General features: G+C 40.7%; 1 protein-coding gene across 1 annotated transcript; it reads right to left on the reverse strand.

The window, feature by feature from the left end:
* Window positions 1–2,158: 2,158 nt before the first annotated feature.
* fam120b (family with sequence similarity 120 member B) lies at window positions 2,159–14,832 on the reverse strand. Its single transcript, XM_068575618.1, is given in 12 exon segments — window positions 2,159–2,496; window positions 2,587–2,821; window positions 6,616–6,757; window positions 6,987–7,193; window positions 10,313–10,430; window positions 12,337–12,528; window positions 13,105–13,213; window positions 13,216–13,298; window positions 13,572–13,722; window positions 14,097–14,217; window positions 14,220–14,290; window positions 14,682–14,832. Coding segments are annotated over 12 exon segments (1,611 nt in total). The 3' UTR covers window positions 2,159–2,465.
* Window positions 14,833–17,451: the final 2,619 nt, after the last annotated feature.

Genomic DNA, 17,451 nt, shown 5'->3' on the forward strand with positions numbered 1-17,451 from the left:
CAGAGGTAAATGTGTGAAATCATGAAAGTGTAACTCTGCCTCAAAGGGCCTCTGTGTTGTAGTTTGTTGAAGTGGTATTGAGGTCACAATATTTAGGTGCCACCCATTGTGGCCTCCTCTGAACACCACAAGGGTTTAAAATCAAATTCCATAGATCCAGCTGGGTTTCATGATTGGGTGCCTAATTTGATGACTTCGCAGGAAGAAAGCCTCAGAGAATTTAGATAAGACAGAGAGAGAGAGAGAGAGGACGAAATAGAGCAGACGACTTGTTGAATGAATGGCACCGGAGAGGAAAGAGGCCAATCCCAAGGAGGAGGCCTCGAAACGGGGTTTGACTGTTTGTCTCCCTGCTTCTGGAGGGACCACACCCAGACCTTCACCACCCAGACACACATACACACACACACACACACACACACACACACACACACACACACACACACACGCAGGAAGCTGATCTGTCAGGCAGCCAAGAGGGTTTCCTGTGGTTGAAGCAGGACTACCGACTCAAATTGCTTGTGTTCTTAACTCTTCTGTCTTACCCTTTCCTCTACTCTAAATCCACCTCCTCGCTTTTCTCCACTCTCATCCTGTTTTTTTGTGTAGTTTTCCCTATTCTTAGTCTTCCACCTCTCCATGGCCCACTCCTCTTGCTGTGTTTCCTGCGCTCCTCGTCTTCCTCATTTTCCTATTCTTAATGTTTACCTCTCATCTCTCCTTTAAACTCCTTCATTTCCGTCTTCCACTTTGTTTTTTTCCCCTCTTCCTCCCGTTTTAACTTTCCATCCCCTGCTTCCTCTTCACCACAGAAAACATACCTCCTCCTGTTATTGTTATTATGAAGAAGGGGCAACTGGACTCGACTAATGTGTGTGCTGCATGCCCCACCCTAGCTGCCCCTCCTCATGTACACTACTACGCCACTCACCACAGTTACAAACCTAAAAACACACACTCTCTTATGTTTGTTCTGCTGCCTCTGGACTGAGAAGAAAGACTGGGAGGGGACGCTTCGATCACATCCCCTTAGAAAACTAATGATCAATGAGTTTTTCACCGACAGCTGCTTTCACACATGCACTAACTCTGTATATATGCGGAAAGTTTTACACTTTACATCACATATGAAAACAACACCTTGCTGTGGCGTTCTACCTACCGTATAATGAATAATGTATATAGAATAAATATGATGGAGATACAAGAAAAAAAGGTGTGGCGATTGTGATCGAGGGCACACGCTAACTCACCTCCCTTAAAATTATGAGAATGAAAAGATTGTAACAATGTTTATTGATGCATGTTGAGTTTTTAATTAAAAAAGAACTGAGTGGTTATATAAGTCTGGGGGCTTTTAAAACCAGCGGTTCATTGAACTACAGGAGAATAAACTGATGCGACTCTCCACTCTGTCGAGCCAAACGCTGTCTCACATCGCTGTATCAACATTCTGATTTCCCCTCATTTGTTTCCGTTTGTTGAGAAATTCACTCTCACATTTCTTTATGTGCTTATACCCCTCCGCCCCCACACCCAAACACACACACACACACACACACACACACACACAGAAAGGAGAGCACTCAGGCTGTGGAACTTTCTCTGCATCCTTTTCCTCTCTGGTAAGTTTTACGACATACACAGTGCTACAGGAAGACCTTCTGTCAACCTAGCTGTAAAGGCTATACATTCATTATCAACCCTCTCCCGCCCCCTCACACACACACACACACACACACACACACACACACACACACAATGTTATTGTCACATAGTGTGAAATCTTGTTCACATTTTGGTCATGTTCACTTGACTCAGGACTCGGTACAAAACAGTTTAACATATAAACCTATTCCTCTATTTTTATTCATTACAAACAATGTATAAAGAAAGCCAACTCTCAAGTGGCCTCACTTTGTTTTGGATGTCACAAACGGCTCTTGGTATCACCTTACAGAGGTGTATAAATCTCCGGCACTGACGGCCTATTTCAGCTGATATTTGATACCTGCATTACTGTTTCAGTTAAAGCCATGCCCTTAAAAGGATTATACCACCAGACAATCACAGCTTTTAAGTCCTCTTTTCTTTTATTGTCAAAGATAAGAGGCAAAACAGGCTTGGGGATTATCCATTAATCTACTTCAGTGCATGTTTGAAGTGGATCATTTCTGTGTTTGTTTGGTGATTGCTGATGCAAACTGTTCATTCTTCATCACATCAAAACAGGTAAGATCCAAATTAAATGGTGATTCCTAATCTCTTCATTCTGCCATTTCTTAATCCCCACATCTCTACCTTCTGCATCCTTTAGACAAACATTCCTGACGGGTAATTCACTAATCAGTTTGTTCAGAGAAATGTGATTCCTTCACTCCTTTCATCACATGTCTCCCATCCTCTTGACTCCTCAAATCCTTCCCTTTAATCCTTCTCTTTTCTCCACTCTACTCAGGGTTGAGTTATGTTCCTGGTGCAGGAGGCTGTGACCATCTGAGAGGAGAGGATGAAATGTGACATTATAAAGGAGATTAAAAAAAAAGACTAGACATAACAAAAGAAGAGGAACATCTAGTTACACACTGATGTAACTTTAAAGTCGGCCTGTATCTCCCTCTGTTGTAGTACAATCGAACCCTGGATTGTATTTGAGGACGGCTTGTGTTCTGGGGTCCTCCATCATGGCCATAAGGATGAGAATGAGACTGAGCGTTGAAATTACTCGGGTCTCCACTTGTCTCCTCTCTCTCCCTCCATCCTCCTCCATGTCGATGGCCTCCTGTTGTTTCTCCTTTTCCCCTCGAGTTCTCATTACTACCTCAAAATGAGAAATGTAATATTTAAAAAGGACAATAAAACTTATTTTCTTACAATGTGCAATCCGTCTGAACACACTGTGCTCTGACAAAGACAAAGAGAAATACTTTGACCGAAATATGTGGAGCTTAAATCTACTTTTAAATTGCAAACTGTTTCCTATTTACACATCATTACAGAGCAACATGAGCATTAATTTAAAATTTTGTATATCAGAAATTAGAAATCTCTGTAGGTGCTAAATGCTCCAGTATGTTCGCCAGCTATTCTCTGACCGCGTCTGTCTGCTGCTTAGTGCTGAGCAGGTTGTGTCCAGTGCTTTGTCGCTGCAACTGAAACCGATGAGAATGAAAAACAATTAACTTCTGGCAAGGAAAATCTAATCAATTGATTTCAGTTTTCTGATAAATGGCCTACATTAGAGTTTTTCTTTTAAGAGTCTGGACTTATGGAACAGGTAAGTTGATTTCAACAATCTTGGCAAATCTGGGATAAATTACCCACTACGTGAAAAAAACTCTTGAGGCACAACATAGTGTGCAAGTTTTTAGTCACACACACACACACACACACACACACACACACACACACACACACACACACACACACACAGCTTTTAAAGTCTGTCCACAATTATTTCAAGGTTACCCACAGAACAGCCCGATAAAAAAACCTTGGCCATGGCGCACACACTCATCACAACTGACAAATGCTGCTAGTGTTGAAAGTCAAATTATTCAGATCTCCTTGTCAACCGTCATCTAACAAAAAAAAACTAAGATAATATGTTTCTATTCATGGTCCGTTGCTAAATGTTCCCTTACTCCTGTTTAGCTACAATTAAACTCTGCTCTTGTGTTCTGAAAAGCATGTCAGGAACTTTTCACAACAGAAACCTTGACGGATGTGGCGGATTTTAATTACAAAATGCTTGAGAAAAAAGCACTAAGTCCAACTTTAGATGCTGCCAAAAGGGAGCCGTAGCCAGCTAGGGCAAATCTGCCGCCATCCTTCCATTAATCCACTCACTGAACGTGTAGAGAAGAAGAAAAAACATGAAAGCATGCCATGCATAAATAAATGTGCCAGTCAAGCCACAAACACCAAAACTGTTTCTGTAGTTGCTTTGTCTTTTGGAAAGGTTTCTCAGATGGAGATTCAGACTAAAACCAAAACATGGAGACAAATAAGATTAGGGAGAGATATTAGAAAAAAATATGTTCTTGCTTTGTTAGAGAAGAGATAAATGTGTTAATGAAAATCAAGAGACAACACTGCCTGCAGCTCAAATGAAATATACTCTAGAAATAGGAGACAAATTGAAATAAACTGAGAAAATAAAAGAGATGTGGGAGAGCAGCTACACTGGATTCACTGTCGGAGTGTAATTGCAAGGGCAGGCGGGCAGAGGAGATATTTGCTGAGGAGACTAAACATCAGGCCTGATTCCAAACAAAAACCAAACTGGGCCCTCAACGATACCACATAGCGCCACCACTACTCTCACGCACACACAAACTCTCTGTCTCTCTCTCTCAAACACACACTCCATATCCCCACAGTTCTGTAGTAATGATTGGTGTCTGCGTCTGGCAGAAATGAAACACTGAGGTAGAAAGAGTGTATAGCTCTCCATCTATAAAACCAGAAACATCCTCATGAGACCAACAAGGGTTGACTTGGACAAAACGCAGACAATTCGGCGCAATTCTGGACAACTGGAACAACATGGCAGGCAGAGAAACAGCAGTCGCTAGAGGTTTACTAAAGGTTTAGTCACCGAGTTGAACAGAAACTATGGGATTACATTTCATCAGCTACTGCTGAGTTGTCTTCTGAGCACAGTCCTGAAAACAGGAAGCTCAACTTGACCTAAAGTCTTTACACTACAGTGAAGAGCATCATCTACTGACAATCCACTTTAAAGGCGTTCACAAAACGGCGGTTCTTGCTCTACAACATCAGAGGCTCCTTGGTCCAAACCAATACAGCAAACTTTATCACTCATTTTGAAGCAGAAACTGGATCCACACCTTCAGTTCTTACCTTTCACGATAATAACCCAAGAAAAATACACTGTGTCACTGTTTACCAGAGAGACATCAAATTAATTCAGAGCATTTTTGCGAAAACAATAGACTCAAGAATAAAATAGCTTACAATAGCTTAGACTACTAGTCATTGATCCTTTGTCGGCGTGAATCTCTTCAAAGATTTCATTTAAAAGGTGCAGTCGCAAATTCACATTTCCGCCGTTATGAATAGTATAGATGATTTGAGAATAGCCAAGTATTTAGATATTTTCATGTAATGTATTTGTCACGTCTCTGATGTAAATGCTTTCTCACAAGTCAAGTTGTAGGTGTTAAAGAGGGTGAATATGTTTGAAAATCTGTGTATAATATGGAAAGGCGTCTGGAGAAGGTTAAGGCTCTGAATGCAGCACCAGAAATAGAACAATAGTGAGCAATGCGGAAAAAAGAGGATGAAGAAAACAGTAAAATAAAAATAAAAGGATGAGGAGTTAGACAGAGGGGAACGACTGAGGGGAAGGGGAGAGACAGAAGAGAGGTCTGTAATCAGTCAGCCTTGTTGTGTGTCTTAAAATAGAGCTCTCTCAGCCTATAAACAGAAACCTACTATTACTGGTGCACTGACAAGGCAGAGTCTCGGATCCAAACGTGTGTGGGTGTGTGTGTGTGTGTGTGTGTGTGTGTGTGTGTGTGTGTGTGTGTGTGTGTGTGTGTGTGTGTGTGTGTGTGTGTGTGTGTGTACGAGCGCACACTGGTATGCATTAAGGCTGCAGCACACATGGAACTCGTTACAGTGAGGCCCTCTGGGTAATGTGGTTCAGTGATGGGCACCAGAAAACTACAACCACAGATGAACTGTCAGATTAAAATGCTGCTACTCTGTTTGGCTCCAGGAGTTGTTGTTTTTTATCAGTTTTTCATATGAGCCACAGTGTGTTTCTACCACACGGATCACTGGAGTTCCCTTAACATCTCTGTGCTTTGAACAGCAATCAGACATAAAGACATGAAGCCTTAGAAATAACACAGCTGTCATAACGTCACTTTTACAATGTTTTGGGGGTAATATTTGCATATTTATTGTAAATTCTAGGAAACACAGGGAGACAAAGAGTTATGTGATGCCACAACGGTCCCCAGCCAGATTTGCACCAAGGCCTTGTGGTTATATGGTATGCATCTTAACCACGAGGCCACCAGGGCGTCCCAGAAACACCATAACATTTCTTAATTCAGGTCAAAACGTTTTTGTCTCTCTGGCCTTTATTTAACCATGATGGTCAACGTCAAACTCTCTTTTTCCAGAGAGTTTTAAGACAAAATAGCAACATATTTTTGCAATACGAAAAAAACACAGAACCAACATTCACTGACAGAGTTGAGTCAGCGTAAAGGAGAAAACATGAAACATTAAAACCTTGTACTTACAATGTAAGCTTTTATAGCTGATTGTGATTAAAACCTTACAAATTGAGAGAAATCTATTATTGGGATAATCATAAATATCATCACAAAATAGATTATTATGTAAGAAAGAACCGACTCACATAATGTTTGTTGTTTACCTACATTTAGGCAGGGGGAGGCCTCATTGTTTATGATGAGCTTACTTCAGTTTGTTTGATTTTCACTAAAAAGCTAATCACAAAAAAACATCTTCAGAGTTGTATGCATATTTGAACAATTATCTGGATAATATTGTAATCACTGGACTGAAAACAATCTGTGAAAGGCAGATGGTAAAGACATAATTACACCTCACCTGCATGTCGTTCTTTGTTTCTGGGTCCTGGTGTGATTCTGTGACTTTGTCCTGGTGCAAAAGGTCTGGACTGCAGGACTCTCTTCCTGCAGGTTTCTTTAAGCTTCTCTTTCAGACGGAGAAACAAAGACAAACAGGACGGCTGGAGAAAAAAGCAGACAATAACACACTTTGGTCACACTTGCCTCAATCATTCTGTTAAAAAATAACACAAAAACACCGTACAGGCAGTGGCAACAGAAGATACATTCTTTTCTTTCCTTAACATCATGCCCCCCACACACACACACACACACACACACACACACACACACACACACACACACACACACACACACACATTCCCCTTTCAGTTTTTCTGTCCCACTCACATTGCTGTCCAGCAGCACAGTCTTCTCTGTGCCACTATGTGCCAGCAGGTACTTTGATCGGAACAGCTGTCCATCGAAGCTGTGCCAAGGCATAAGGGCAGCGTTGGGCAGCAGGCAGCCGCTGGCACAGTTCGCACCCAGCAGGTTGCTCAACCCTCGGACATAGAGAGATCCTAGCTGCACTGCACGACTGGACAGGACAGGCAGCTGAAATACACTTTTTAAAAGTACATCTTCATTATGAGGCTTGATATTTTGGAGTATCAACCTGCCTGCAGTGACCGTCTCTTTTGAGCTGCCAGCAGGTCCTGCCTGACTTCAACACACAGGTGAAGTCTCAACACTGAGCACAGAGATGATCCGGCCACCCTACGTGGAGTGAGACCGCGCATCATTTTAACAGCGCTTGCCTCAAAGAGCCATCTGTTTCTTCAATATGCTTAGTGTCACCACCCGAAACACATTTCTTAACATTTTACTCACAGATGCTAAACTAGTTGATGAATTGAACCCCAATTTGCACAACCTCATCTGCTCAAGCCGAACACGTAAATCACACAATTATATACGACTCAGACCACCCACTTCACTGTCACTAGCTACCTAGCTAGCTAGTTGAAATTGATTTGCTGATCTGGTTTCCACATTTCACTGTGAAACTTCTTTGCATAGATTTGTTCACTGCAACAGCATCTTACACTTATATGAAAGTAAAATTATGTCGTATATGTGGTCTTTGAATGAGGCCTAAGACTTTTCTTCTTAAATTATTTGAAGATTGACACTATTAATTCTGGCAAGTTTGACTGATGAGATCAGAGGGGGAAGGTGAATGCCAGACAGCCAGCTCACCACACTGGATATTTTATGTTTCGGCAAAATAAATGGTGACGCTAGGAATGTTCTTTGTTTTTTTTACAAGGGATTTAGTTAGGATGGTTTCAGTTGACTCATTAAAGGAAAAACAGGAAGAAGATTATGTTGTTTGCTGACAAAGATCATAAAAAAGAGAAACAGAATGGGTAAAAAGAAGAAACTGGAGGAGGACAATTAAGCAAAAGAACACAAGAGGGAGGAAGTAGAAGTAGAAGAAGAGTGTGACAACACCAGGCAGATGTTCTCAGTATACGTGTGTGTTCTTTCTGCTCTCACCTGTCCTCTGGTAGATAGCACTGATAACAGTGATTACGTGTCCACACACACACAGACACACACACACACACACACACATACACACACACACACACACACACACACACACACACACACACACACACACACACACACACACATACCCCTGCCTGCCACCTGCTACCAGTCAAACACAGCTTCACCTTCTGAAAACAATGAACCACCGGACAGAGACACAAAAGCCTGAAGGCGAGCGCCGACAAAAAAAGAAAGGCAGAGAAAAAAAAGAGATAAAGTGCAATGTGAAGAGAGACAGAAAAAAGAAAAAGTGTTCAAGAGCGTAATGTAGAAGAACATGAGAACACTCAAAGTGAGAGAGACAAAGACCGAAATGTGTGTGTGCGTGTGTGTGCGTGTGTGTGCGTGTGTCCAGCGGGTGGAGTGTGCTTGGTGTAAATAGCTCCATGTGGTGAGCGTCAGCCAGGACAGACAGGCGACTGTCGCCAGCACACTTTCTGACACACACACACACACACACACACACACACACACACACACACACACACGCACACATGCACACGCACACAAACATTCACAGTCCCCTGGGGAAGAATGTTGAAACATAAGCGATGCGTCAAAAAACCTACCCAAAACCCCTTTACCCAAAACACTCACACATATGATGTGAGTCATTTTCAGTCAGCTCAACACATACTACTTCTATTTTTTTGTTTTCTAACGTTGTTTTTTTTGGATGTGTTTTTAAAAAATATATAGGTTATCAATTGGTGCTCTGCATTCACACATACACGATCAAATATTTGAAAAAATGGTTGTGGGTGTACATGTCAGCATATTCATGTGTGTGTGTGTGTGCGTGTGTGTGTGTGTGTGTGTGTGTGTGTGTGTGTGTGTGTGTGTGTGTGCGTGGGTGTGTGTGTGTGTGTGTTTAATTAATCCATACTAGTCACTCAGCTAACCCCCCTGCTGCAGCCTTGAACTTCTCCCAGACAGCATATTCAAATCAACGCCCAGCCCTAATTATTGTGTAGAAAACAGACAAGCAGCAAAAATACAAATTACTTGACATAAGTATGGTAATTAAGCAGTAAAAATAAAAGGTACTACAACAAGGCAGCAAACAGCACATGAATCAGATCCACTGAGCTCACCGAAGGCTGCGAGGAGACAGAAGTATTAATGCTGCCTCACTGATTATATTCACACTTCTGTCTAAATTAAGACTGCAACCATTGAGTCTTAGCATTTTCAATCAGTCTATCAATTATTGTTATTGTTATATGACCACTCTGTAATTATGGTGAAAAAGCCTATTACAAAGTTCTGAAGCCCAAAGTGACAAAATCAAATGAATTGTTTTCTTAGAACAACTTAATTGATTCTAAAAATAGTTTTTGATACATTTTCTGTTCATTCTGGTTCGTGTTTCTTCATCGCTGGGCATCAGAATTGCTGTTCAGATCAGAGTTTTAAACATCTGTCGGCAGTTTGTACTTTAATACATCAGCAGAATTTCATCATTTAAAACACTGCGATGTAACAATGTGATGATAGAGAAGCTGTTAATCTTATTATTTAATTATAACTTCTCTGATAGAACAGATTTCTAATTGTTTGATCATCAGCTATAACAAGTGCTGTACTGTGATATCAGATCAAACCATCAGCGTTCAGGTTGTGTCTGCAAAAATATACACGTATTCAATTTTTGGGGATTATATTTGTCCAGAAATACATAAATTAACAAAGAATCAACAAATGTATGCATTTAGAATTTGAACTTGGTAAACATTTTATGTTTTCTTAATTTTAGAATACAAAAATTACCATTTTCAGTACAAGCACACTGCAGTTTAACCAAAATGTTTTTTTTTGTTTTGTTTGTCTACAATCAGCAGCTTATTTGTGTTTTCTCCCCATTTTCCTTCTGACTTTCTATAACTGGAAACATTTTCGGGGCTGTGTTTGCCACAGAATGACTTTGTTTACTGTAAACTACAGAAGACATTGTTCGGTAAAAACATTGTCTTCTGCAGCAGGAAAATCAACAACTTCGGAGGCCATTGTAACCAACTGAGCTGGTGGAAATCAGAACACTGATCTGATGTGTCTAGTAATGGTTGAAAATCAAAACGAGTGGACCATTTATTTATGGTGTGTTTGTGTTAACTGACCTTGATCTGTTGAAGCTCATCAGGGGATTTTAGTCTCAGACACACAGCCTGACTCAGGTAAGCATCCACGTCCGCTTGAGACCAAGTTTGTACCGGAAAACATACGAACAGATGCACAGTGATATATGGTTAGTCAACTCAATCCCCCAGTATGTCTTTTGTGCGGGTCAGTTTGTTTTGTCTGCTCTCGGTACAACAATTCAACAGAGAGAAGATGCTGAAAGCAGAAACAAGGCTGCCCAGCTGTGTGTACAAAACAAACAAAACCCTGAAGCTATTTTAATTGATGAGTGACGAGGGAATGTGAATGCAGCAGTGATCAAACAACAGCTACTGTTGTCTGTCAGCCTGACTCCTCATCTAACGGGCCGTCGAACAAGCTGCTCTTCTGTCTGTCTGTTGGTCCTTTATCCATTTAAACGATCTGTCTGCGATCCCCAAAATCTGGATCTGACCTTTGAGTCTCTGAAGCGTTCGACTGTCTATCTGAAGAGAGAGCTGTTAGGTAAAACTTTATGATAAAGATTGGTCAAACTTACAAAGGTGTGAAGTCAATATCCTCATTTAGCTTGTTTGTTAAAACTCAATTGTATGCTTGACTTTGGGTACAATTGTTGTTTTTCTGTTGTATAAAGCTTTTACTGGCTCCAGAAGGGGCCGTGTAAAGCCTCAAATGATGTCACTTGAGTCAGCTTTGGTTGAGGCTGAAGACTACAAGTTTAGAAATGAACAAAATTAGAGGATGGGGCTGTACAGTTAAAAAGAAGAGATCTTGCCAGACCTTTGCAGCTCACTGGTCAACACTGAAAGCTAGAAAGAGCCAACTGAAAACAGCCGCGATATAAAATTTGTTTTGCGGGATGAAGCAAAACATATTGACTTTAGAGAATCAAATAACCAGAAACTTCCATATCTATGGACTAGGGCTACATTAACAGCGACTAGGATAATACACCTGAATCTTCGACTGAACTCTGAGCGGGTAAGTTGCATTGTTGGTAACAATAAATACCTATACTAACATACCATTTTGTAAAGCAGAAACATATCTAGTTTGTCCAAATATGTAAAATGCTGTACTCCGAAAAATGAAAGATGTCCTTCTATATGAGAAAGAGGGTCAAAGTTCAAGGTACAATGCTATGATGAAGTCGTATGTCCCTATTGAATGCATACTGCATGCAAATGTACTCTACTAAAAGTAAAAAGACAATCTTTTCATTCATCGACATTCACTTTGATTTGTTTTATTCTGTCCCTCATGAGTCTGACAATTTTATGGAAGAAACTTAACGAATGTATTTTACACATTGTGACTCAGTGATGTTTCAGCATTGTTTTGAAAAATGCAAATCAAGTCAAATCTCTTGTCAGATTTCTTTGTTACAGAGATGATACATTAATCTACAGAGTACATTTTTGTTTAGCTTCTGCAAAATGACGCATGCACCTTTATCCAGTTGATCCTGTAATCTCTGTTGTGTTAAAGCTCAATAAGATGACGTCAATGCAAAATGTGCAAACCAAAATCACAAATCTCTGCTTTGAAGAGTGACCTGTTGGAAAAATTAAAAAACAAGGCATTATAACCTGATTATAAACAGCACACATGTTTATGGTTTAATATTTACAACCAAAACAAGAACACAATTGAAGCAAGGAAAACTGAGAAATGGCTCTTAAGATATTCAAAGCCTCTGGGTGGTTATCAAAGCAGCTGTTGACGTAAGAGCTGGAGTTACAAAGACCAGTGTCTGTGGCTAAACTGGGCACTCAGTGGGTGATAGTGGTTACCATTAAGTCAAGACAAAACAACGCATAACAAACCACCAACAAGTGATGTTTAACTTAAATTCACACAACTGTCGCTATTGTGGTTTTCTGTTTACCTTTTCCAGAGGGTTTTATGCTGGTAGACAAAGTGTTTCACTTTTTCTTGTCTAATTCATTTGATTATTGCTCAATAAATTTTCTCCTCGGCATTGGCTTACAAGTTCTGTTTTATTTATTTTCATTCACTGAATCAAAGAAACAAGAAAAAATGACCAGGCAGAGAGGAGAGAGTCTCAATATCTCCATACAAGTCTGAGAACTTATTTCAATCAAAGATTGAAAGGAAGGACATCACGCGACGTGTAGAAACTTCAGGACCAATGTCGAACCATAACAAGTCCAGACTGGGCTGATCATCTTCACATAGAGACGTGTAAACAATACTGTGGGGTTTTGCTTTGGATGGGAACAAAACTGCATGAAACCAGACACATTTTGTTTAAACTTTCAAACCAGATGCAACCTTTCAAAATGAATTCTGATGGCCAGCGCTGAGGTTAGTCTAGAGATATTTAGAAGATAAATCCTCGGAAACATTAAAATTCATTCTGTACTCTCAAAACAGAAAAGACATAATAAGGTACAGAACATACCTTTAATATTTCTGGACTAAAATGTTTCTCAAAGGTAAAGGATTGTGCAGAGATGTCCCCTCTGGGAAAAACTGTGTCGATGTAGCAAGTAAGAGCGAACCCCCTTCTTCAATAGCTCTCGGTGAGGAGCTGACAGATCCAGCGACTGAGGAAGAAGCTCAGTCTCTTGCTCCTCTCTTCCCCACAAGGAGCTCACGAGGTGGGATACAGCCAGCACCTTCTGTCCCTGAGGAGCACCAGAGTGTGTCCTTGTTTGTCCTGGGAAACAATAATACTGTAACGTCCTCATCTACTCTTTAACTGAGTCGAATGCCTAATCGAGATTAGTCTGGCTTGGAAAATACCACAATGTAAAACCCCAGTTACCTGTATGTTGCCATGGCGTTGTTCCTGATGTGCTGCATCTTCTCCTCTGACACCACATCGTTACCTTGGAGACCGTTACCCAGCAGGGGTAGCTGGGTAACGGTCAGCCGAGTGTTTGACAGAGCCGATGACGCTCGTACACCATCGTGGTGAGGCTGCCCATCCGCAGCTTCGCCACAGATAAGTAGGGGGCACTTAAATAAAAAAACACGTCACAGTCGTATCAACAACATTAAGCCACAGAATCCATTATCAACATGTAACTGCCCAGTAGCTACTGTAGTGCAAGTTTTCTGCAATAGTCTGCAATAATATCAAACTACAGAGACAATGATGCCGAATAATAAACCAAAATAACGAGAAACAAGATTGGATATCAGTTCAAACCCGATCCAATGATTCCTATTCTTTAATATACAGAATTAACTTTATTATCACAGTGTATACATTCTGTACAAGAAGATGACCGCGCTGTAACCAGTCTTCTAAGTACTGACTTGAGAGCAAAGCGTGTGAATGTTGGCAGACAGAAGAGCTCTCTACCAGGCTGCTTTCCACATGCCTTCATGTGACGCAACATTTTAAAAATCTCCGCGTTCGTGCTGCGTTTCTCTTCACCTGTGGACAGGAGACAATGTTGCATACAGAGAGTTGATCAGTTGAGAAAACTACTTTGATTTCAATGTCAAAGACGTTTAATATATCAAGTTTTCTATGTCTTCTGAATATTTTCACATTATAAACATCTAGAGCTCAAAATAATCTGTCAATGTAACTAAAGAAAGTAGTGGATTTATTCAAAATCTTTTTTATTTAAATGTTCAGCAAAGATATGTGATAATGTATGTCGCACTGTTGTACAAGATACCAAAGTAACACAAATTACAATAATAACCCCCTGTTGTATTATCTGGAATAAGTATAAGAAAATTTGACTTCCAAACTTTTCAACTTTAATATATTTAAACACAAGTTTACAGTTATTTTCTAGCCTCACACTTGTCTCTTTTGCTCTTCCACCACTTTATCAAAGAAGAAGACTAGTCTGATGCCTGCTGATGTGAAGGCCTCCACCCAGCTCTTCAGCACATCCATGTACTCCCTCAACTGCCCCGCCCGCACACCCACTCTTTACATGAGTACCAGTGATGCAAGGAGGCCATACCCTCCATAACAGGTGTGGGGCCTAAAAGACACATTCCTAATAATCAAGTTCTGTTTTTTGAATCTTTTGGTTTACAAAGTTTACGGCTGTTAGATTATTAAAGCCAGTCATTCAGACTGCTAGGCTTGTCTGATCTTGTGAAAAGCGGCGTTAATGGCTATGGTAATACTGGACTAACACATGAATGCTTTCACTACTATTGTGCTATAAATATTTAAAGAGCCCAAACTGAAACATTAACTCCTTTTGGAAATTATAATGTTATTACAGTTTTTGGCTAATTGCCCGGTCAAGAGAAACGCACGTTTCTTCTCACTAAATATCAAAATATTCTTGATAAAACAAGCACAGTAGACAAGTAATATGATGTACTTAATTCAATTTATTTAAAACAACTAATATCCTCCATGACTAAACAAAGCTGAAAAAACTGAATTAGCTGTGCTCGTGCAGCCTTGCTGGCGTTTAATGATGTGTTGTCTGGCCAGTTCCCTCAGACGCACAGTCACACAGGCTTCTGGGCAGCAACTGTCAATAAAGCACTGAAGACCTTTCACACCCATTCAGAGAAGAAACAGAGAGACAGCTTTTGTAACTTTTAACGTAACTTAAAAGCCAAATGCTAAAACTACTCCCGGTTTATTGGACTGTTATATATCTTATATTTCATTAATGACACTATTTCAAGTTCACGTCACTGCAAGACACGTGGTGACAGTGTTTCGTTCAGGGCTCCGTGAGAGTAGACCTGCATGCTAAAGGTTAGCTCGGCTTCCTGCCTATTCACATATTTATCGCAAGGCTGCTGCGTTTCTTTTATCTACTATCCAACTTGTCTACACTTATGTGTGTGAAACATTTTACACCACAATAGTGCTCCACACAGCAAATACTTACTTTCAAATCTTGGTGTAGCCTCCATGGGCAGGATGCATCCGTGTTGTGTTTACTTGAGAACGTCTTCCCATATTCTACGCGTGGCGTCATCACGATACAAAACAAAGCACACATGCTCAGCGTGGTATGGGGCCCACCGTCTGCAATGCAGTAGTACACACAGTGAATTATCTGTTTGATTAATCCAAATATAAAACAATATGCAAACCAACAATCTATTCTTGAGGCACACTTTGGACAACTAACTTAGATCATCATTATACTGGCGCTGTAATGAAAAAATAAACATCTTAATGTGGCATGAATGAGAATAGACCATTGAGGGTTTTGTGGGCTCAGTCCACCAATAATAACTCCCCAGGCTAGGATCAGAGACAGGCTAATTGCTCCCCAGCCTCTCCTGAAGAATGGGGGCTCTTTTCTGGAGTCACAAGCTATTAGGTCTACCTTCTCAACACAAAGCACCCCCGTCCCTTCCACTCTATTGTCTGAGTGGAACAGGAATAAAGAATGGGGCATATGCTGGATGTCAGTCCAGCTGTCAGCATCTGTCGTTCCTCAGCCAGATGCTCTGTGGACTGGGAGGACAATCCACCCCTTCCAGTCAACTGATCTTCAAGGAGGGAGGAGCTGTGTTGTAAATCTGCCCCCCATGATTGCACTGGATGGTTATTGCCACTGGACTTGTGCAGACTACATATAGGTTATTTTAAATATAACTTAGCCAGTGGTTCAGGAATCTGCTCTCCAAAACACCAACGACAGCAACTTAATTTTAAGTCTATATGTAAGGATGATCTTAGCCTTGAGGACAGTTTTAGGAGGCTGCTCTCCTGGACCTGTGCAGATGTTGAACAAACAGCTGTTTTACCTATTTTAAACTTGGCCCACTTGACATGAAAATGTATGTTCATGTTGAAAACTGTTGAGCTGTAGAACTTCAGGTAATTTCTCACTGGGGTCCAAGTTGATAGCCTGGTAATCACACAGAATTGCTATTTTATTTGCAATGTAAACAACAAGAGACAATGCAGTACAAAGCACATCAACATAACACAAAAAGGTGTATATAGCCACACAAAACAGGGCAGAACAGAGAGAATAGATGACATAAGCTTTATATCACAAACAATCACACAGTGTTTTGTTTACAGTTTGAAGTTGTCTCATAAAGTTGCTATGAGTTTGTCTAGACTGGAGTGATTTGACAACATGCAACAACTGGATCATTTGCTTTATCTTTCCTAATGAGTAACATGCTGCTCTTATCCACAGTTAATGCTATTGAGAATGGTTTAGTCTGATAGGAAGAGCAGAACGTCACCCAGCTGTGATAAATTTGGACAAAGAGGGTACTGGGGCCAGGATCTGGGATAGTCCACTGTGTATGGAACTGGTGTACAGAGCAGGGGAATAAAATACATGAATTGCATGTAGACTGTGATAGAATATCATGTGGGTTTCACTTCAGCTAGTGAATTGTCTTATGAGCTCTGTATGGGGACGTTGTATTGACATGGTTTAGGAATTACAGGTTGCATATATTGTGGCAATCTATGTGGAATGGCCATTTAGTTTTCACCATATTTAGCTTGCTGAAAAGATCATGGGTGGGTGACAACTCAGAAATCTGGAGTCAAGATAATGAGCTCTATATAAAAACAAAAATGTTGGTATAGTATGTGCCCCATAAAGCTCACACACTGTTTAGTCTTGGTTTGATTAGGACCAGGCTCAGAGTTATTGCTCCTGGGAAAAGTTTGTTTTTATAACCTGCACATAAAAAACATGTGAACACATACAGACTTTTGTTTTATTCATGCCCTTATGTATATCCTCTATATGTAAACACAATTCATCCTGTGTCCTAATTTCAGCCAAAATTAAAAATGTTTGGATCTGTTGCCTATTCACATTTAATCTTTTCAACTTCCTTCTTCCCTTCCATCACTTCTTCTTTGAGCTCCTCCCCCCTATTGCCTCCCCCACGCCTGACCAAGGCTTGACTCAAGAGAAACAGAGGCAGATGTTCCAGGAGCACACGACTACAGCCCCTCACCCCACCCCACCCTCCCCCTCCACCTCCCTCCATTTGTACTGGATCAGCAGTTAACCCCCGGAAAGAATTGACCATACAAGCACACACACATATACATACAAAGAACACCACTGCACAAATCTGCACTGGCTCAACAGTTGTCCAACTGAATGAACAACACACGCACACACGCACGCACACACGCACACACACACACACACACACACACACACACACACACACATAC

This window comes from Clinocottus analis, unplaced genomic scaffold (genome assembly GCF_023055335.1).
Source record: "Clinocottus analis isolate CAN_PGR_092001 unplaced genomic scaffold, fCliAna1.0.p SCAF_1, whole genome shotgun sequence".
Lineage (NCBI taxonomy): Eukaryota > Metazoa > Chordata > Actinopteri > Perciformes > Cottidae > Clinocottus > Clinocottus analis.